This window comes from Melopsittacus undulatus, chromosome 9 (genome assembly GCF_012275295.1).
Source record: "Melopsittacus undulatus isolate bMelUnd1 chromosome 9, bMelUnd1.mat.Z, whole genome shotgun sequence".
In the NCBI taxonomy this organism is placed as follows: Eukaryota; Metazoa; Chordata; class Aves; order Psittaciformes; family Psittaculidae; genus Melopsittacus; species Melopsittacus undulatus.
The window spans coordinates 13008768-13031146 of NC_047535.1; the positions used below are offsets into that span (position 1 = coordinate 13008768).

Here is a 22379-nt window from a genome sequence, read left to right on the forward strand (position 1 = left end):
GGTGTCCTCACCTTGATTCCTCATCACTGCTGTGGCTTTGCTCTCCGCAAGCCCCTCTCCATCCCTCTTGGGCCACATCCTCATGTCCCTGATAATATCCCCATTCCACTCAGACATTGGCTATAACAAAGTAGATCACACCGGCTTTTCTTAAACCACACAGGGATAAAACATCCCAGGAAGGAACATTTGTCCTCCGTGGTCCAGCCACCCTCCAGCTCCTGCATCCGCACCTCCCCATCCATTCCCCAGCCAGGTGCATTGGCTCTCCCCTCCATAGAGGCTTCCTTTTTTTGGTACATATATACATATAATATATATATGTCGTTGTTGTTATTTCTCCATGATGGATGGTTTATTGGTCTGAAAAAAAAAAAAAAGCAGTTTAAAATTCCCTGAGCCTTAAAAAATGACGGGTAGGTATTTGGGACATTCGTCTTCTTTGCCACCTTTTCATGTTGAATTTTATTAGTAGTATCGATTTATTTAAATATATATTTATATATATATATATATCTTCCTTGATTTTCGTGTCCCTTCCCGGGGATCCCCCCATTCCCCCCCTCCCGCCCCCCAACTCCATGCGGCAGAGCCGGCATCAGTTTTTGTTCTTGATTCTCTGCTTGGCCGGGATGTAAGGCAGCACCGTCTGGGTGCTTTTATCGGCTACGGTCTGCGTGCTGCTGTTCCTCATCGCCCGCCGCGCCGGGGGACCACCACCGGTGGAAGGATGCTTGGAGGGGGGCCCCACCAGCGCCTTCCGGCCGGGCTCTTCGGAGCCCTCATCCCCTGGGGATGCTGTGCTGTCACCGTCCCGGTCGTCATCGCAGCACAGTGCATGGTAAAGCACCTTGTCGCTGAACCGGACCCGTTCCCGTGTGCCGGCCGGGCGGTGATGGGAGACCTTCTGGCCGGCCGCTGCGCCAAAGGCTTCCTCGCTGGATGAATCCGGGGTCCCCCCACCCCGGGGGCCGTTGGTGATGGGGAGCCCCCCATTCATCAGCCGGTAATCGGGCTGGCGAGCCGGCGGCGGCTGCGGCCGGGAGGGCTCGGGGCCGTCGCCTGGGTCAGAGGGGGTGGAAGTATCCAGGAAGGAGCAGAATTCCCAGCTGTCGGAGAGGATGTCGGAGGCGGGGAAATCGAGGGGTCCCAGCTCGAAGGCGCCCCCCCCCTTCTCGCTGCTGGAGGTGCTGCTGGCCGTCGCCGTTGTCCAGTCATCCGGCTCCAGCTCGAACTCGAAGTCGGACGTCAGCCGGTCGATCTGGCTCACCACCTGTGGACAGACGGACGGGCGGACGGGCAGACAGGAGCCCCTGAACAGGTCCCTCCTGTTTGTGCTCCGTAGTAACAGCACATCCCCAGATCTCTGCCTCGTTCCCTGGCATCACTGCTGTGATGAGCTGGGAGGTCTCAGCCCAAGTAGATCCACTCTGGGAGTCCCTCAGCAGGGACCAAAGCCCACCTGGTGGCACAGCCCCATCCAGCCCCATGGCACCTGGTGCAGCAGGATGGGTCTTCCCCATGGTGGCCCTGGGGGTCTGCCTTGTCCCCTGGGACCTTGTGTGCCACCCCAAATCCCCACTCACATGTGTTCTTCAGTCCCTTGCACTTGACCATGAGGAGGCGCCAGCATCTGCTACCTCCTCCCCCTGGAAAATGCAGTTCTGTGGGTGGGGAAACTGAGGCAAGGGTGGAAAATGTCTCAGAGTCATGGGACAAATACATGAAAAGGTGCAGGACTGCTGGGAAAGCGCTGTCACCCCCTGCCCTGGCTGAGATGCTGATGGGGTTGGTTCCTGGTCCTCCATCTTTTGCCGTGTGGGTATATAAAGAGTTGTGGTGGCCTAGGGATGGGCCCATGGCACTGCCATGCTGCAGGGAATGGACACCTGAGTAAAACAGATCCTTAAAGCATTAGAAATAGTAGATGTTATGTCCCAGGTCATGTGTGAGCCATGGGCAGGGCTGGGAGGGGAGGGAAGAAGGAAGGACCTCCTTCCTTCTATGGACCATGGAGCATGGTATGAAGGTGGTAAAACACCAGCACAGGTTGCCCAGAGAGGTGGTGGATGCCCCATCACTGGAAACATTCCAGGCCAGGCTGGATGTGGTTCTGGACAACCTGACCCAGTTGAAGATGTCCCCGCTCATTGCAGGAGATTGGACTGGATGCTCTTTGTCCCTTCCAACACAAACCATTCTATGATTCTATGATACAATGACCTTGCCAAGATTTTGGGTGTCAGAGGCTGTGTGTGTGGGGGTGCAGTACAGTTGTGTGAGGGAAGCAGAGCAGGATGTGTGCATCCAGCTTGGCACTGGGCTGAGGGCCTGGCCTGTCCCAGCACTGCCAAGCAGGAAGTGGGCAGCAGCAGATGAGGACCAGGGATCAGGGACACTCCTCATACCTATGTGCTCCCCCCTCCCCAGCATGGGCACCATGGCCCCATGTCCCTGACACTGCTCCTGAGCCTCCCATCCCGCACAGGGAACGTTTGGGAGCAAACCACTTCCTTTGCTTGGCTTTCCCTAGGTGGTTTCCCCATACACAAGTATCTTTCCTGGTTATTTTTCATTTCTGCCTTTCCCTCACCATCTTTTTCCTTCTGCTGCCCTTCCTCATGTCCTTTCCTGGTGGAAATTAGCCACATATTTCACAAGACATTATGTTGCCAGACACGTTTCCTTTCCTTCTCCTTATGCCACCAAAAGGCTCTGCTACGTCTCCACCAGTCCCAGGGTTTGTCAATGGATATTTGACCTTCTCATCCACCAAGAATAATGAATCATGGCACATCTCCCCATCCTTTTGGGGCTATTCAGCCTGGAGAAGAGAAGGCTCCTGAAGGGGAGACCTGAGAGCAGCTCCAGTGCCTAAAGGGGCTGCAGGAAACCTAGAGAGGGGCTTGGGACAAGGGCCTGTAGGGACAGGCCAAGGGTAACAACTTTAACCTGCCAGAACAGGGGAGACTGAGATGAGCTCTTAGGCAGAAGCTCTTCCCTGTGAGGGTGCTGAGGTGCTGGCACAGGGTGCCCAGAGAAGCTGTGGCTGCCCCATCCCTGGCAGTGTTCAAGGCCAGGTTGGACACAGGGGCTTGGAGCAAGCTGCTCCAGTGGAAGGTGTCCCTGCCTGTGGCAGGGGTTGGAGCTGGATGAGCTTTCAGGTCCCTTCCAACCCAAACCATTCCATGGTTCTGTGATTTTTATGCAGCTCTTATCCCATAACTCCATGCTTTTCTGAGCACTTTTCCTAGGGGAAACTGAGTCCTTGGGCTCAGGCCTCCCAGTCCCACCCTCGTGTTGGGTACCCAAGGGAGGGCACCCCAAAGCTGCTGTCACAGGTTGCCCTTGGTCTCTGCAGCCCTTTGCTGGAGATTTGGGCCAATGCAATGAGCCATGGCTTGGCAGGGCAGGCTCCTCACAAAGCCCTCGTGGTGGATGAGGGCAGAGTTAAGGGTAATTGAACATGTCTAGGCATCTGGAGCCGGCAGCCTGGGGGGATGCTGCAACAGCCAAAGTGGCTCCTTACATTCTGCTGACCTCATTTTCACGGAATTCTCATATCCGAGCTCCAAATTTCCCTGGCTTCACAGCCCTGCCCATGCAGCTCCCGCTCTGCCGCGCTCCTGAGGCCATGGCACCAAGGATGGGGCACACCAACCCCCCAGTTGCTTCTGGGGGCATCCAGCCTTGGGCACGCAGCCCCCTCTCTTTTAAATCAGCCGCATGGGACACATTCAGGCTCTGGCTGTGCCAGGAGCATTCCTGTGGCCACCAAGCTATGTGACAACCCGGATGGACATCTCTGCAGGACACTGGTGCCACCTCCATGGGGCCACAACCCCAAGGGGCACAGGCCTCTGATGCATTTGGGTGAGGGTGAAGGGGCCAGATGTGTGCATTTGCTGCCTGCTGCAAACATGGACTGGGGAGACTTGGGAATGGGGAGACCTGTTCTGAGATGGGACCAGAGTGGGTCACTAGGAACTGAAGGTGGAAGGACTGGAGACTGCTGCAATAAAAGATGCCAAACCCCATCTTTGCAGGGAAAAAAAGGGTGGGTTGGAAATAAAGAGAGTGATCCCATCATCAGACCTGAGCACATGGGGATGGGCACTAACACACCTTAACAGCCCTGATGAGCCCCACCTGGGACCCCCACCTCACCCTGCCCATGGCCCAGGAACCCATATAAGCTCAGCCCTGGTCCAAAAGCCCTCTCCTGACCTGTGCTGTTTCCCAGCCCCATGTGCTGGCCCCATGGGTGGTTTTCCTCTTGGATGGGCCCGCCCTGGGTCCTGCTTGCAGGATGGAGCTTAGACCTACATCACGTCCCTGTCTCCTGGAGGGACTTTGGGTGCCCAAAGGAAGGTGGTGCTGGGGATAATGACCTGAGTGCCTCTCCACCCAGACAGCAGAAGGCAACAGGCTTTGCCTAAGCTCTTCACTCATGATCTCCAACTTAATATTCCTGCTTCCTTGCCCACGCAATGGGGGCTGGGCAGGCACCCATCTGTCCTTCAAGCTTTGGCTTTGAAGGGTGCAGAGGGCAAGCCAGGAGCATCCGCACCAGCATCAGTGAGGAAGTCTGGAAATGAGATGAGATGATTTCTCCTGCCCCCAGCGCACCTCCAGATTTATTATCATTTCCCCTTTTTCTTCCTCATTTCTTTGGGGAAGAAAGGGCAAAACTCAAGGGAAGAAGACAAGTGACCCGTTCTTTCTTGGTGACAAGAAAGCCTTAGGAAAAAGGGGAGGAAAAGAGCTGGCTTTGGGAAACACCCAGCTATTATTAGGTTTTAATAAGGCAGCAAATGATGTGCTGAAACTCTCAGCTAAAATGAGATCACCTCTGTTGTCACAGCAGCTTTGTGGTTGCAGTGCTGGGTTCGGGGTGAGCATCTTCATGGGCTTCCATTTGGGTTCCTGTCATCCAGGTCCTTCCTCACCCTCATTAGAGGGACCTGCTGTCACTGAGGGCCAGTCAGTGCCAGGGGGAGGCACGTCCCCATCCTGGTCCTTGTGGTGGCACATGGGGATTAGTGTCACATCAGCAGTGGCTCACTCAGGGCTATTTTTAGGAGTGATGTCTATTTTAGACGGGTGATGGTGGTGCGGGATGGAGGGGGGGTGTTAAATACCTATGTGACACTTGGTACCCACTGAGGATTTAAATGTAAAGTAGGATTTGGGCTTTTCTCCTTCCCGAGGCAGGTTGTCAAAGCTTTCTTGGCTGAGGCCATTGCTGCTGTCAGAGGCAGCCAGGGTGAGAGGGATGAGGAGGGAGGAAGGGATGGATGGACCACACCTGGGATGGGATGCTGGGGTGATGCTCTTTTCCCCAGTGAATTGGTGTTACTCTGTCCCCCTACAAGCAGGTGGAGATGGTTGGGGTGTCCTCAGCATGTGCTGGAGGTGCCTTGTGTCCCCAACCTCACTTGCCTTTAGGTTTCACCTTGCTGCAAAGTGCCACCTCCTTGGTGAGAGCAGAGCATCTCTGCTCAAACCAGGAGTGTCTTGAAGCAGGAAAAGAGGGAGCAAAAATAAGTCCCCTTCACCTCTCCCCACCAAGGGGCCTCATCCTGCTGTGCCCAAGTGCCCTGGAAGCAGGTGCTGGGAGGCCAAGGCAGCTCAGCTCTTGCCCAAAGAGCTTTGAGCGGCTGGAGGATAAAGTGGAGTGAGGCAGAGGGATGTGTTAGTGTCCCTTTGGAAACCCATAGGGATGAGCACAGAGCAAGGATGCGCTAAAACCAGTTCATCCCCACCCCAAAAACCAGCTCCCACCATTCAGCCCAACTGGGAATGCTGGGTGCTTCCCTCGCCTCTCAGACCATCCCTGCATGCATGGACATTGCTGACACCCAGGAACCTTCTAAGGCAGATGTTGAGCATCTGAAGCATTGCTGGCTTTGAATGGGGTTTTTGATCAGTGGCTCCAAATCAAGCCCAGAGCTGGGCTTGGTGGCTCCAGCTTCCACGTTTGACCATGCTGTTTCTTCCCAAGGAGCTAAACCCCCTGGAAGCTCGAGAAGATGCTGGATAGGTGAGGGACGAGGGGGGAGGATGAGAGGGGACTTCAAAGGCTTCATGGCTGGTAATTGGTAACGCGTATTCCCGAGGCTGGGGAAGGAGCTGGGAGCTGCTGGGATCAAAGTGGTGTGATCTGACGGCCCCTTCATCCCAGCACAGCCTTTGAAGAGGGTGGGGAAGCGGATCGGTGCTAGGATGGGTACCACTGGGTGAAGGGGGGGGGGTTCCGGGATGGGGATATCAAAGCAGGGATGGGGTGGTGCTGCCTGGGATGTCTTTGCTCCAGTGAGAAGGGGACTGGTGTGTGTGTGTGTCCCCTCTGCTGCCCTCCTGCACATGAAACTGCTCTCCCAACCCAGAGCCAAGCATCTGGTCTTGGGAGAGGAGCAGGGATTTGTGAGCACCTCCCCATGCACCCGCAGCCTCTGAATCCATCCCCAGCACCCGCTGCACACCTGCAGCAGCACAGCTTGGGGCCCAAAGCGTTTTCCCATGCTCCACAGCTGCTTTCCCTGGCTGTATCCGACCCGCCTGGCCCTGCACTGTGCTTTGCTGCCAACTGATGCACTGGGGGGATGTGCAATGGGACCATGCAGCGAATCCCCAGCCCGCCTCGCAGAGCATCACATCACCCCAAAGGCATCACCTTGGACTTCAATTCCTCTCTTCATGGGGGAAAAGAGCCACCCCAAAACCCCTTGACCCCACAGCCAAGCAATCCTGGAGCAGGGCCCTTCCTGCATCTCCCAAACCACTTCCCAGTGCAGGCAAAGGTGAGTAAATATTTAATAAGGAATAAAAGATTAATTGGAGCTCGTTGGCTTCCAGGGGCCTCTGCTCCCTGAGCTGCTGCTCACAAAGGAGTGCGCTGCAGATCTCGGGATCATTTGCTAGATCATCAGCTGCTAAACAGTTCAAAATCACGGTGCAGATCTCTGGAATGTGTTATTATTAGAATAATAAGCCGCCTTCTCACTGTGAACTTTCCCAAGCATTCCCAGCTCAGGGAAGTTCACATTGAAATAAACCTATTGACTACATCATCATTTATTATCACAAGGGCTTACAGGGAGGATTTTCCTCCTGTCAAAGGCTTGGAGGGACCCCTTGCTGCAGCTTCCCACAGTGGTGGGACCCTGCTGCTCCCATGGCAGGAGATTCAGGGTTGATAGGCCCCATTCCCATGGGATTCTAGGGGGGGGTTGCACATAGGGAGACATGCCCAGATACTGGTTTTACCTCCCACCTCTGACTATATCCCATGATGGTTCCTGACCTCCAGCACTAACCCCCAGGGTTGAGAAGGAGCGGAGCCTTGCAGCGGAGATGGCTGGGATCTCCTGGGGTATCGTCTTCCCTGTGGCATCACCCTGATCCCGGCGGGAAAAGGCTGGGGCTGGCAGGAGGCATGTGGGAAGGCAGGCAGCGTGGCGAGTGCTCGGCGGAAGCGCCTTCCCTCCCTGCCTCCTGCCTCACTTCTACTTCCAGTGTGCAATTTCCATCAAAGGTTTTAATAATCATTTTCCCCGCACGTAAACCAGCCCTGCCGTGGAGTGCTGGGAATAATTATATACACAAAAGGGAAGGAGGGAGGCAGGGAGAGTGGGAAGCTGGTAAAACAGCATCCTGGAGCTAACGGACATCTGGAATGACAGCCTTCAGGTGGGAACTGCTCCCGGGAGCCAGCGATGGAGCCTGAACTAGGGTACGATCCCACATTGCATCCCCAGGGATGGGCTAGCAGAGAGGGGTCCCCCACTGAAACATCCCTCTGGAGCATCCTGCAATCCTGCCTGGGGCTGGTGAGTGCTTTTGAAGCAGGAATCATCCCTGGGTGAAAGTCCTTTTGCCCACACAGAGGGTTTGGTGGCACTGGGGGTTATGTTTGTCAAGGTGGTTTTAACCTGGTTACTTCTCCCAGACTTATAAAGTCCTCGTACCCTGCTCCTCTTGCATTGGAGCTGGAACGAGCACATCTGGCATCACCCAATGAAGGTTTTCCAGCCCCATGGGTGATCCTGTCACAGCAGGTTCGGGCCCACCACTGCCCTCACCGAGCGCATCCAACCCTGTGCGCCAACCCACTGGTGCAGAGGAGATGGATGCAGGGATGGACATTTCCAAAGCCCTCATGGTGGCTCCACTGGAAAAGACACTGATCTCACAAGTGCCGGGGCCCTGCGGTCACTGAAGGGTTTTGGTGGCCCTGAGCAGCCCCATGTGGGACCCCCATCCATGAACCCACTTGAGCTCAGTGCCATCAGTCCTTGTCCCCAAGTGCTGGCCCTCCCCTCCAGCTGAGGAAGAGCATTGCTATGTGCAAGGCAGACAACCACAGAGCCTTATGTTCCACTTCTCTGATATCCTGGAGTTCACAATCTGCCAGCCTGGTCTCTACTATGGACTTGTCTGGGTGGCTTTGAGAGCTGCCCATGGTGTGCTCCCATCCAGCTTGCTCTGAGTGACCTGAGGACAAAGAGTTGCATTCCTAACGCCCCTCATACCCAACATCTGCTTGGCCTGGAGAGAACCAGACCTCTGTTCCCTTGTAGTCACTGGAGCCTGGTTTAGCCCAATCAGAGCAGTGTGGTATAGCTCCAGAGCCTGCTCTTGTGCTGAGTTTTGTGCTGTTCTGCATAAAGTATTTGCTGCTGTGTGAGTATTTGTAGGAGCTGTTGAGAAGGGTTTAAGGTCAAGATCCACCTCGTGGTGGGGATTCTAAGGCTGGCTCTACACTGTTGTCCTGTGTTGTCCCATGGTGTGCGGGGCAGCCATGGGATTCAGCCTGGGAGGTCACCAGTGCTTAGGGATGTGCCAGCTCCACAGAAAAATCATCCCCAGGCCTCAGAGATTCCCAGTGCCCTCTGGAGAGAGGGGAGAAGCCCCTCATGGGCCATGGGTCCCCTCCTTGGTACAGGAGCAGGGTCTCCCTGGGCTGAGGGGCAGAGGATGGGTGTCTCCTGACCACCTCTTCTCTGCTCTGAGACACTGGTGCAACCTACCATGGATACTGCTGGGATGCTCATGGTCTGTCTGGCTCCAAGAGCTGTACGGAGACCTTGCAGAGCCTGCTGCAGCTTTTTGGGAAGCACCAAGCACTTTAAGGTCTCATCCAGGTCCTTCTTATCCCTGTGCATCCTTGGCCGGAGTGATGCTCCTATGGTCCCACCTGGCCTTAAATCCATGGGCGCAATAGGAGGGGCCAATTGTCATCATCCTCATTTTAAAGAACTCTTTAAGACCCTGAAGGAGCATGAAGTGAGCTTGGGCTAAACAGCAAATAGCTCTGCCTCCCCACTATTATTGTTATGACTGGTTTTAATCCATCAGAGGTATGTAGAAGGGGTTTTGGGATCCCCCATTGGTGGTGTGGGGACTGGGGAGGTGCTGTGGGTGACTGAGTTTGCCTTCTGCTGCGGGAAGGACCAGCAAAGCCATGAGAGAAAGGAAAATCTCTACGGATGCCAGAGCCAGGTTGAGCCCTCACAGGGCCCCAGAGGCTGGTGTGGTGGGATTTGGCATTCCCACCACTGTCTTTCCCAGTGGAACTGCCTCCCTAAGATCTCCCGGACCACCCCAAAGGAGGACACTGCATCCCAGGGGCTGCTTCAGGCCAGAAGATGTCACCTTCCTGACCAAGGCTGTGTCTGCACTGAGGATGATGCCGGTCCCCCTGCATCAGCGCTCTTTGGTGGTACCCAAAGGTCCTCAACCCATGCAGGGCTGCTCTGTGGTGGCCCCATGGCAAAAGCTCCACCAATTCCTGCCCTTCCCTGGGGGACAGAAGGTTTGGTGCAGTGCTAGGTATAACCCCATGCTTGGCTCTGGCCATGGAGAGCATTCAAACCCCAACCTGCCCCATTCCAAAACCAAGGTTTGAGCTGTGTGAAGAATACCACATGCTTTCCATCTACCACATCCCCATCACCTGCAAGTGGTCCTAAATTACCTGTCCCATCCACATCCCCTTCCTTTCCACCTTGAACATGTATGGAGTTACAGAATTCCCCACCAAACCTTAAATATGAAATTTATCCACACTGGAAGTCCAACCACACTCTATATATGTATGTGTATGAATCATAGAACAGGTTTTGCAAGAACAATGGACCCTGACAGCCAGGTTGTGGGACAGACAGCTGCTTTGGCCCCATGAACACCCCTCTTATTGCACCCAGGGCTGATGCCATGTTTTCAGTGCTCTCTGCAATGCCAGAGGGACCCATCATCTGCTCTCCATCCTCTTCCCTGTTTGAAAGGGGCCTGGAACAAGGCAGAGCAGAGCTGACTGGGACATGGTGCCAACAGCACTGGCTACCCCAGCCCCACTGTGTGACCCCCGTGGTGCTTCCCCTGCTACCAGCACCTGCAGGGCTGGTGCCTTGGCTGGGCCCTGACCCTGAGCAGATCCTGGTGTCAAGGTCAAGAGCATTTTCACAACCAGATCTATTTATCCCCCCACTTTTTGAATATCCTATTGCCCCGTGGCCGGGTTCTGTCCCCCAGGTCCCTGCTGGGGCTGGTGGAGGCTGAGCTGGTGCTGGTACCCATGCCTGGCCCTGGAGGCAGGGGGACAGCAACAGAGCACCCATGCTTTGGGCTCCCATGACCCGCGCAGGGATGCGATGGCACCCCAGGGCTTTCCTACCTCCCGGAGCTCCTTGGCCACCTCCTTGAGCTCCTGTAAGATGCCTTCCAATTGCCCGATCACCATTTTCATCCGGCTCCGGATCCTTTCCCTTTCACAATTGCTCTTGCTGCTGCTACAATTGCTGCTGCTGCTGCTGGGGTGGTCACTGGGCTGCCTGTCCTGGCAGGTCTGGGAGTCCATCCTTCCCTACCAGCCTTGGTTCCCGGCCCCAACGGCTCTGTCCATCCTGCTCCCCCCTAGCCGGGTGGCCTGGCGTCCGTGCAGCCCCTCTCGGCTGGGGAGCTTTCAACATCTTAACGTTCCCTTGCCTCCAAGGAAGTCCCAGCCGCACGCTCGCCTCCCTGCGAGGTCGGGGGGCTCTGGTTCGGAGCGGGGAGCAGGGTCGGGATGCAGCATGCGGAGTTGGGAATGCTGCAAAGGGGGCTCAGCCAGTGGCCATGGGGAGATGCAGGGTGGCCATGGGGCGAGCAGAAGAGGTGAATGCTGCTTGGTCAGGTGAGCAGGAGGAGGAGGAGGAGGAAGAGTCCCTTGGATGTCCCAGGAAGCTAAAATCCAGTGGCTCACTCCTTGCCTGCTCTCCGATGCCGGGAAGGGGGATGAAGGGCTGGGTGTCCCCAGGGAGCAATGCTGCTCACTGTGCTGGGCCCTCTTCCCAGGGCAGCCAGCTCCAGTGCTGGGTGGTGGCAGTGGGGTCTCCACAGGTGCCCTGGGGAGCCCAGGCTCCCCTCCTGCAAGGACAGACAGACAGAGTGAGGGAGTGATCCCTTCTGGAGCCAGACAGCGGGGGGGCCCACTGCTGCCTTGCCTTGATCTCAGCCCTGGCATGAGGACAAGCACCCAGGTACCCCCACAGTGGTCCCCCCTAATGGGGAGGGGGCAGGATGGAACCTGACCCTGTCACCCCCCATTTTTGTGCCCCTTCCCCAGTTTGAGACCAGGAGACTGGGCACATCGGGGTCTTGCTGAGCCAGATGGATGGATAGACAGACAAACAGAGAGACAAGCAGCTCAGGAACTTACCGCCGCTATCCAGACACCCCTTGGCTCCAGCTCAAGCTTTTCCTTGTCCTTCTTTTCAATGCCTTCTCCTTTTCTTACTTCCTCCCCCTCCTCCTCTTCTTCCTCCTCCCCTCAGGGCTTTTCCGTGGCACAAGAGGAGTCCGGGGGCCACTTTTCTTCAGGTCGCTGTTGGAAGGGGTGAGACGTTACCGGAGGTGACAGCCCGCAGAGGGGGAACCCGGCCCAGGGGACCCCTCCGCTTTGGGGTGGGGGGGTCTGGCAGCTTCCTCCCACCGCCATCCTCCTCCCGGCTTCAAGCCCCAACCCCGCCTCGGCCGAGGAGGGGGAAAATCGCACCTTGCCCCCAAATGCCCCCCCGCCCCCCCCCATTCCCGCGGGGGGTGAGGGGGAAGCACGGGTGGAGGCGGAGTGGGGTGAGCGCATACCCCCATCTCGGGGGTGCGCACAGGGAGGAGGGGGGGTTGTCCCGGCATGCTCGCATCTCCATCCCAGCTCTCCGCATCCTCCATTCCCGCTGCTCGCATCCTTCCTCACCGGTACCCGCATCCCCGGGGACGGAGGATGCCGGTACCCGCAGCCTCCATCCCCGCTCCCCGCATCCCCGCTGCCCCCGCTGCCCGCACCCCCCGCTCCCGATGCCCCCGGGACCGACCGGCGGCAGCAGCAGCGATGACTCCGGCGGGCGGAGCGGGGCGGGCGGCGCCCGGCGGCCCGGGCAGGGCCATGGGGGGGGGGCGGGCGGAGCGGCGGTGGGCGCCCGGCCCCCGGCCCCGGCCGCAGCCTCCCCGCGGCTCCCGGTTCGGCTCGTCCCGGCGGCTGCTGTGTCAGAGAAAGGGGCCGAGCCTCCTCCGGGCGGGGGGGGCTTAAAGGGGCAGGGAGCCCCTTTGCGCGGTGCGGAGCGGGGAGGGGGGGGACAGCGCCGGGGAAACTGAGGCAGCGATTGGGGGCGGTCCCTTTCTTTGAGGGGTGGCTTGTGCCTCAGTTTCCCCACTCATTTGTCTCCCTCTGTGTAACAGGCTCCTTAAAGCTGGTCCCTCCTGAATGCAAAATCTCCCCCCCCATACACACTCTGTGGGTCATATTTAGGGCCAATTTCTGCAGCATCTGTAAAATCCCACCTCTGCACCCAGGATGCAGCAACAGCATCCGAGCAAGGGGCCCTCCTGCCGGGCTTGCTTGGGCAGGAGGAGGAAAATAACAGCCATGGGCCTGGATGTGCATGTGTGTGTGGGATGCTCCCCAACGAGGGGAGGGCATAGGCCCAAAGCAAAGGGATCGAGAGTGGGAAAATCCATCCAGTTTAAGAGCAATGGGAGCAAGGATTGATTCTTGTCCTAGAGCTGAACCTCGACGATAAGTGGCAATCCCAGGTCTGCAGGAGGCGAGGCCGCCTCTGAGCAGATGTGTTATTTATTGCCTCCTACCGGGTATGTCCAAAAGTGCTGAACAGACTTTTTGACGTGTTCCTGGGCTGACTCATCCTTCAGCGAGCAGCTCGTCGTGAGATGACGCTTTGGGGGCTCTTCTGCTTCCCACAGACTGTTCAGGTGGGGACCCAGCGGCGGATCCCTGTGCTGGCAGGAGGGCTGGGGTGCAATCCCTCAGTGCACAGCCCCATTGGAATGATATTTCTCAGGGTAAGCCTGTGGCAGGGGGGAAGTTTTCAGTAGGAGCCTTCTCCATGCAACAGTTGGGACCCGAAGCTCAGCTGGGGTCCAAGGAGCCACCCTGGTCTGTAACAGCCACGACACTTTCTCCTCCACTCCCAGGCTCTGGTTTCCTCTAATAGCAGCTTAATGCCAGCTCATGCTCTGCCTCTGCTGTTAACCAGCTGGAATTCAGTGAGGATATTAAGACAGGCATTTGTGGAGGTGGTAAAATGGAGGTGGAGGTGCTGCTCCTGCGAAATCCGCTTTGGACTGGTGATGTGGGAGCAGGTGAGGTCTCACCTCTGGACACACACAGTGCAGCTGGTGAAGGAGATGGAAGATATCAAATGATTTTGGCCAGATGACCTGAATAAGCTATACAGTGGGGGAAAAACCAGTGGCTGAGACATGGGCATTGCTCCATCCATGCCCTGCTCTTTTCCATAGGCATCTGCTCAGCCCCTCTGTGATGGGTACCAGCAGCCCAGCAAATTTTGGTCCAAGCCAGACTGAGAAAAGATGCTCAAAAATACCCATTACCATCACTGGAGAGTGGGACTCTGAGTGGACACTGCCCAAAACCCCAGCTTAGAAAGTCCTGTCCATGGCAGTGAAGCTAATGCAGCAGAAATGATCCTGCAGGGGTGCCCAATGGCTTTAAGCTGACAGAGGGAGACTGAGATGAGCTCTTAGGCAGAAGTTCTTCCCTGTGAGGGTGCTGAGGCGCTGGCACAGGGTGCCCAGAGAAGCTGTGGCAGGGGATTGGAGCTGGATGAGCTTTAAGGTCCCTTCCAACCCAAACTGTTCTATGATTCTATGTCCAAAGCCTCCACCATGAGGTCAGAGGCCCAAAGCTGTGTTTCCTACAACCCTCTGGATGGTGTCTTGAAGATGTGAAATGAAGGGATAGCAACCAGTTCCCCCTTGGAAAGGGGATAGAATGAGACACCTGAGAAACCAAGCCTGCAGAATCCCTCACCCTTTGCTCCTGCTTTCCTTTGTTCCAAAGCCCCACATGACCATCGTCAGCTGCATCCATGCCAAGGGGCACCCTTGGCCCCCAGCACACCCAGCACCAGGGACGAAGAGATAGCTATGAGGAGTGATGTTCATCCGTTCTGCCTTGCTCCTGATTCCTCCCTGTGAAGAACTCAGTGAAGGATACAGCTTTCAGCAGGAGCTTCCACAAGGATGCTGCTTCCCACCTGTGCATCCCAGCCCAGATTTGGGGGGGGTCATGGACCACCCTGCTCTCAGCATGTCATGTCCTGTGTGACTGATCTGTGGTCCCCATCCCTGCCAGATCCTCTCAAATGACATATCACTTTCCTCAGCGTCTCCCAAAGGAGAGGGATTCCCAAATACTGCCCAGCTTTGGTACCCTATTGATGGAGGGCTGGGGTTTCCCAATGGGACAGTTGCAGCTGGAGTGTGATGGAGAGAGAGGAGCAGCTTTATTCCGACCTCCCTAATCCCTCTCCCTCCCTCATTCCACAATCTTTATTTGTGCTTTTCACTAGATCAGATTTACTGGGATTTTCCCATTCCAGCAGCAAAACTGCTGCGAGGGGATTTCTCTGCAAAGCTTCTGGGCTTGCACGCATCTGATTGCCCAGGGTCGCACCAGGCTGCTTCCTGCAGCGTGGCTCTTGGCTTGGCAAAGCTTAGCAGGGGATGCTGGCAGCGGGAGTCCCCTCTGTGTATCCCCCCCCCTCCTTGCAATGTCCCATCGCAGCCCCGGGCTGGAGCTGGTCCCCATTGTGATGCTGCTGCAGGTGCCCTCCGCTGAGCCCGCTGTTGTGTCGCTTCCTGCCGTGAGTCACTGGCACAGATCTAATTCCTAATTAAATAGCGATTCTTTGCGGAGCCATTTATTTCTGTTCCCTTTGTGTTTTGATTGGAGTGTCAGTCAGTTTCCAGCAGTTTGTCAATTCCCCTTTCCCTAAAGATTACCTTGGAGAGATGTGAGAATACAGAGTGATGTGTCAGCGCCTCGGGTCCCAGCTGCCCAGGGAAAACCTGCAGAGGGTAAGGTAGGAAATTGGGAAAGAGGAATCAAACACCCCCTGAAGCAGCCTGTTGTTTCAAAATGGTGTTTCAAGATCTGTTTCTTTCCCCATCTCCATTGCCATTACCTGGCCTGCAGAGCCACACGTGCCATCCTGCAGCATTCCCAGGTGCCTTCTCCTGGGAGAAATCCCACAGGATGCTCATGGTGAAACAGCCTGGATGGACTTTACCCTTGGGCTATTTGAAACATGGCATGTGGAATTAATCTCTGAGGGAGATGCTCCACATTGTGGTCCTTGATGCTCAGGATCTGGGGGTGAAGGAGGCTCCCCTTCCAGCTGGCATCTTGGCTACCAGGGCAGGGTCTGGGGTGAAATGAAGTTCTTCACCCTTGGTGACATGATCCATGATAAGATCCTTTGGGAGGGCTTCAATCCATTGCACCAGAAAAGCCCAGTGGGTCCATCCTTGCTTGTTCTGCTTGTGTTGGTGCCATGCTCAGCATCCTCAGCACTACAGTCCAGCCCAAAGCCACATCACAGGGGGTCCAAATCCCCAGATTCCCAGTGTCCGCTCATCCCAGTGAGCAGAGCATCCCTGAATTTCAACTCACAGCTTGGCCATGCTGAGGATGAGGAGCAGAAACTGCTGCTGGTGTTGAGCAGCAATGGTTTTACTTGGCTACGTGTTGTGGTTGTTCAGGTCAACTGGTTGCTTTTAAGCAGGTAGAGAGGAAAAAAGTGGATTAAAACAGAGTGACAACGTGGATGTGAGCTGTGAAACCAGGGAATGGGACATGGGGACATTCACAGCTGCTTCCCAAAGGTGTTTTCATTGGGAAACTGTCCCTGTGCTAAGAAAAAGGTCATATTTGACTGAATTTGTGGATCTTGGTAGAAAATGTGTATCCCATCATGGAGGGGTGCTGGCCTCTGTGGTACTGACTTGTCTGGAGCAAGTCATAACCCCAATACACCCAAAAGCACTCAATCTGCCTCTCCAGAGCTTTTAGCCCAGATACAACCCACCTGGGGAGGGTGGGGGCATTGGTATGAAAGGATTTGAGGGCCTCAGTATCCATCTAAAGGGGCTTGGAGCAAGGCGGTTTCTTCTGGTGCTGAGTATTTTGGTAAGGGGAGGTTATCCCCATGTAAGTTGCAGAGGAGCTGGCGCTGGTGAATGGTGAGCAACCCCAAACAGGGCTTTTTCTGCCCAGGGTTTGGTCTTTTGGGGTTCCTCTCCTGCTTTCTTCATCCTTTAGAGGCTGTGAGGTCTGGAGTGCTTGGAGCTGCTTCTAATGAAGCCTCTTTAAATGAGGCCCTTGTTGCTGCAGGGCTGGGATGGGGATGGATATGGGAACTTTTCCATCACCAGGTCACCTAAAAGCCCTGTGGAAATGCTGCTCTTTTCCTAATGTTAAAATTCCTCGGTCTCAGAGGGAGACAGGGTATCTGTGTAATTTCCATCCTGTTCTGGGATGCATCCCTTTCTTGGATGCATGGAGCTGGGACCATCCTTGCTTTTGCAGCCAGTGGGGCTGGGTGTCTGTGATTGGGCAGATGTATCTGATCCACCATAGCAGGGGAAATCAATGTGGCTTCATGCCCTTATTAATTTCTCATTGGGGAAAGTGTGCAGGGCTTGCATCGAAGGATGAAATGAAGTAGGCAGGGAGTAGGGAGAACAAATATTAGTGTTCTTAATGGCCTTTTGTTTTACCAGCAAACCCACTATTAATCACCCTGGCAAGGGGAGCTGAGTCTGCTTGGGGATGGCTTATCTGTGCAAACAGAGCTAGGAGTTAGAGGGGAGACCTCTGAGCATCCATGAGGGTGTTTGAGTGGGGAGTGAGCACAGTGGAGCTGGGGGTGCCCACAATAAGGAGCTTTAAAAATGTACATCTGTGGCTTTGTTAGAGAGAGAAAAGTGTATGCTGAGGGGGACAAGGGGCTCCAGTGGAAAGCATGGGGCTGAAATCCCCCAGGTGATGCTTCCTGCTGAGCTCCACTGTCCCTCTGGTTTGGGCTGAAAGTGCTCTAGCAGAGCAGAAAAGGTATTAAGGAGTCTGGGCAGCAGGTACATGGTACCAGGAATTGGGGGGAATAAGTTATTCTGGTCCTTAACCTGGTCTTGGATTTGAGACCATAGAAAGCATCTGCTGAGGAAAAGCATTGGAGCACCCTTCCTGCCATCCTCAGCTTGTACATGAGCATCTGATTTGGAGTTTGTTGTGGCTGAAGTAGAAACCCCTCATAGCTGTGCTAAAGAATGGATCAGGCTTCATGGGTCCCTCTGGGGCTACCCAGCTGTGGAGGTACCAGGGATGGAGCAAGGCTGGCCTTGGAGAGGCCCCAGCAGTGACCATGGGCTGTGGGCCAATGCTGGAGCTTGATAGCAAAGTGGATTTTTCCAGCTGCTTTTCAGAGGGAAAAAAAGCCCCAGTCCTACCCAAATAAATGCTGAAAGCTAAAATAAGCTTCTCCCCAAAGCTTTGGAAGAGGGTTTTCCAGCTTCCCTTGCATTTTCCCTTTGAGGGATGCAGCATCAGCAGTGATGTTCTGTGAATGAATTGCTGCTTTGGCCCAGAACGACATCTTTTTGCCACCTTCATTTGACACCTGGCAGGATGATTATACTGGAGTAGGATGGTGCTGGGGCAGGAGATGTCCCTGGGAGCTCTGGGATCAGTCCTCTCTGGGGATACCCTCTTCAAGGAGAATACCAAGCAGATGGGCCAGACCTGCGCCAAGGGGACCTTGTGCTAATCTCATTTCTGCTTGTTGCAGAGTGCCAGCCTGCAGGATTAGGCCATCTCCTTGGGCTTCATTTACATTTATAAGAGCCTTGTCCATGACCTTCTCTGAGTTTCTGGCTCTTGCCCGTCTTCTGTAGCTCTGTGGGGATGGAGCTGTGCTGGTGAGGGCTCACAGGTTGGGGACGTGACTAGGTAGAGGAAGGATGAAATCATCAGGTGTAGGGAGGTGCTGCCTCGTTGGCTTTGAAGACCCCTGAATTATTTAGGGGGTCTCCAAGAGCCAAGTTAGATTTGCAGGGCCAAGTTCTGCATGAGCCAATTGAGCATCCCTTGGGACCAGTGGTGCTGGCCACAGCGATGCTCCTGGGGACAACTTGGGTTTAAGGACTTAATGCTCCCTAATAATGTTGCCCTAAACCCAATTGAGCCCTTGCTTGTTTGGATCATTGTGGTGCTGGGATGGGGAAACCGACTCTCAAGTTGCTGAATGTGACCATTAAAAGGGCTGGATGTAATTACAGCATCCTTTCCTGCTGGGCTGCTATCTCACTGTTGAACCTGGAACATGAGAGCTGTTCCCCCTGGCAGGGGAAAGGTGACCTTGCTCGTGTTGCATGGGCAGGCTTCTATTTCAAATTCATCACGATTTATGGCGTGCAATGATAAATAATTAATCAGGGACCTCTGGCCATGGAGGGCAGTGATGCAATGAGTGGCTGCGGGCATGGGGATGCAGCTGCTTCTGGAGCAGGACTTAGGATGGGGACAAACTCTGCTTGTTTTGGTCACCACCTCCTCTTGAATCACAGAATGGTTTGAGTTGAAAAGCACCTTAAGATCATCCAGTTCCAACCCCTGCCATGGGCAGGGACACCTCACACTAGAGCACGTCACTCATGACTCCGTGCAACCTGGCCTTGAACACTGCCAGGGATGGGGCAGCCACAGCTTCTCTGGGCACCGTGTGCCAGAGCCTCAGTACCCTCACAGGGAAGAGCTTCTGCCTCAGATTTAACCTGAATTTCCCCTGTTTCAGTTTGAACCCATTACCCCTTGTCCCATTTGCTCCAGTCCCTGATGAACAGTCCCTCCCCAGCTTCCTTGTAGCCCCCTTCAGACACTGGAAGCCGCTCTGAGGTCTCCACGCAGCTTCTCTTCCCCAGGCTGAACAGCACCAATGTTCTCAGCCTGGCTTCATACAGGAGGTGCTCCAGCCCTTGAGCATCCTCATGGCCTCCTCTGGACTTGCTCCAACAGCTCCATGTCCTTATGTTGAGGACACCAGAACTGCACAGAGTGCTGCAAGCAAGGTCTCACAAGAGAAGAGCAGAGGGGCAGGATCACCTCCTTCACCTGCTGCTCACACTCCTTTTGATGCAGTCAAGGGTATGATTGATTGGAAGGTGCTACTTAGAAATATGAATATCAATAGAGCTGGTTACTCCTCCCATCTCACGCAGCAGTGCCCATCCCCATGGTATCCAGTCCAGGAGGGTCTGAGCCATCCTGTGCTGTTCCAGTTGTGATTTGCTAGGAAGCCAAAACAGAAATTCCGAACAAAACTGCTTTCAATCTAAATCCTGGTTTTTGCAATAGAAACGGAAAAGCAAAATCACAGGGAGTTTCCAAATGCAAATCTCCTTTCCCGTGGCAGTGGCTTGTTCAAATGCTGCAGTAAAACAGAGCTGGCATCCTCCAGGCACAAACAACCCTCTGAAACTTGGACCAAGATATGGAAATTTAGGGATTGCCAGGCATTTTGTGGCATTTTTTTGGGCTGATTTTCTTGTTTCCCTGGAAAACTTGGGCTGTCTGTGCTCCAGGGGCCTGCTTAGCACTGTGAATCTGCAAAGGAAAACCTGTTAAGCTGGGTAACAAGGGAGGGTTTGTGCCTTGGGGCTGGGTGAGTCTGCTAATGTGATGTGTGAAAGGCTGTTAGAAACACCAAATGTTATTGCTGTTGGTCTTTTTGGGGGGCAGATGTATTAAATCTCCTTGGTTTCATGGCAGGATTGATTAGTGATAGGCAGAGCTGACCAGGATGGTGGGAAACCCATGAGATAATGTGCCTTTTCATGTCATCTCCCTTGGTTTCTCTTGCACAGGTAGCCTTAACAATTAAAAAGAATACAAAGCATGATATTATGCCCCTGGGCTGAGTGCTGGATGCAAGCAAGGTGATGGGCACAGCCTTATATGAGACAAGAGAATCTTCCCTGCTTCCCAGGTTATTTTAAAGACCAGGAATAGCTTAATAAAAGCCCAACCCCACCTTTTCCTTCTCCCTGTGCTGCCCATTTATGCCATTACCTGGTCCTGTATCTTCTTGGGGTTTCCCTGCTGCTGAAGGGGGACATTTAGTGCAGGATTCTCCTGGAGTAGGGATGGGTTTTGGCAGTGTTGGGTTTCCATGACGACCTGCACAGCATCCCGGGAGCCAGGACCATGCACACACGCACACCCCAAGATGCAACTACCTGGGAAACTGGGGAGGGAAATAGCTACAGCTTTGCTGAGTCACTGCTGGCTTGTATTTATAGGCACTGGCAAAGCTCACGTTGGGATGCTAATAATGTATTTTGTTGATCAGAGGCCACTCGCCTTCTAATTCCCCTCCATGGCAGAGCTAGGGCTTGTTAAATAAACAGCCCTCGTGCTTTTCAGGGGGGAGAAGAAGCCAAGAATTACCCCTAAAATCTCCTGGGCGGAGAAAAGGGCTTGTGCATCCCTCTTAGCTTTGGGCTGTGAGCCTGGAAAAGCCCGTTCCCTGCATGTTTTGATATTCGTATGCTCTGCTGTGCGGACCCATGGATGCAGCCAGGCTGGAAACCCAGCCAGGCTCTGCTCTGGGTTTCATTCCTTCCCCATTGGCAAGGGACTCCTCGCATTGCTTGTCCCTTCCCTTGGCTCATGCTGTGCTCTTGTCCCTGCTGTCACCTCCACTAACCCCAGAGGGAGGTGACTGCCACAGGAGGGTCTCAGTGTGTCTCTTCATGTTTGGCAGCAGTTAAATATCCTCCAGATGAATATTTAAATGGACTTTAGCAAGATGCTGATGGGTTCTCTCAGCTGATGCAACAAAGCCAGTACTCCTTCCAACCTCGAGGATTCGACTGTGAAGGGCTTCACATTTTCTACTTCATCCTGCTGCTTTCTTGCAATTCCTCCTCCAGATGATGTTTTCTTTCCTCCTTCCATGAAGCAGTGCTCATTTGGGTGTCCGCTGCCCTGGGGGATGCTCCCAGCTAAGGTCTATGGCAAGGAACATCTCAGCCCGTTGGAAGAAATGCAAGGAGCTGCAGGCAGGATTTGGTTTGACAAGGAACCATCCATGTGTCAGCCTTGTGGAAAGGGCTTTGTAGCCTACAGAGGTCTGGAATTTCCAGAGTTTTGGATCACTTGGGAAATGAAGAGGAGGGAGGAGCTGCCCCCACTTCCCAGCTCAACAGGGAATGAGCAAAATGGGCTTTAGGTGTCAGTCCCTTGTCCTTCATGCTGCTGCTTGCCTGGGGTTTACAACTCTTTCACCAGCAGGTGCTTCCTACCATCTGCTGTCGTGTCTTGGGACTCATGTGGCTGTGGGTACCCTTCTCTGTTGGTTCCAAAGCAAAACCTGGTGTTCCTGGGGCTGGATGAACTGCTTGCTCCCTGGGAATGGGGTGAAGGAGGAGTTCTCCATCCCTCCAAGAAGAAATGGGGTCTCTGCAGCATATGGGATGTCCCAGTGGGCTGTCTGTCTGAGGACCCCCCCCCCCCCCCCCCCCCCCCCCCCCCAGGTGCTTCCCTGTTACAGCTTTTGGAATTATCCAGTTTTGGTGGTCTCTCTTTAGGAGCCTTTTGGGACAGGCTGACAGAACACAGCCACATGCTTCCGAGCTTTGGGGGAAACAGGCAAACAGAAAACCTCTGTGACTGATTCATAGGTCCTGTAAGGGATGGGCTGTGGATAGGACACCATGAAGAAGTGCTCCTAACCCGCAGCATGCTTGACTCCGCTCTTGTTGATGTGCTCAGAGTGGATCTGTTCATCCTTGTGAGCTGGAATACACTTGACGAAAACATCAAGGATTTAAATCCTCAACTTGGAAAGGATTAGAGGAACATCCCTTCCCTTCTTTGCTTCAGAGACGAGCGGTGTGTGTATGTGCCATGCCTGAGCCTTCTGACAGCATCACTGTCGTTACGTGGCTTCAACCTCTCCAGGGCTTGGCTTACCCATTGCTCTGCTCCCTGCCTTTGGTAAGAGCCAAGTGCTTCAGAGTGG

The 22379-nt window shown here is 54.6% G+C and overlaps 1 protein-coding gene across 1 annotated transcript; it reads right to left on the reverse strand.

The window, feature by feature from the left end:
- Positions 1-583: 583 nt before the first annotated feature.
- INSYN1 (inhibitory synaptic factor 1) lies at positions 584-12390 on the reverse strand. The gene is made up of 4 exons (XM_034066502.1): positions 12354-12390; positions 11702-11866; positions 10679-11409; positions 584-1273 (listed from the first exon to the last, which is right to left on the reverse strand). The coding sequence occupies exons 3-4, from the start codon at positions 10859-10861 to the stop codon at positions 599-601; spliced, it is 858 nt and encodes a 285-aa protein (XP_033922393.1). The 5' UTR covers positions 10862-11409; positions 11702-11866; positions 12354-12390; the 3' UTR covers positions 584-598.
- Positions 12391-22379: the final 9989 nt, after the last annotated feature.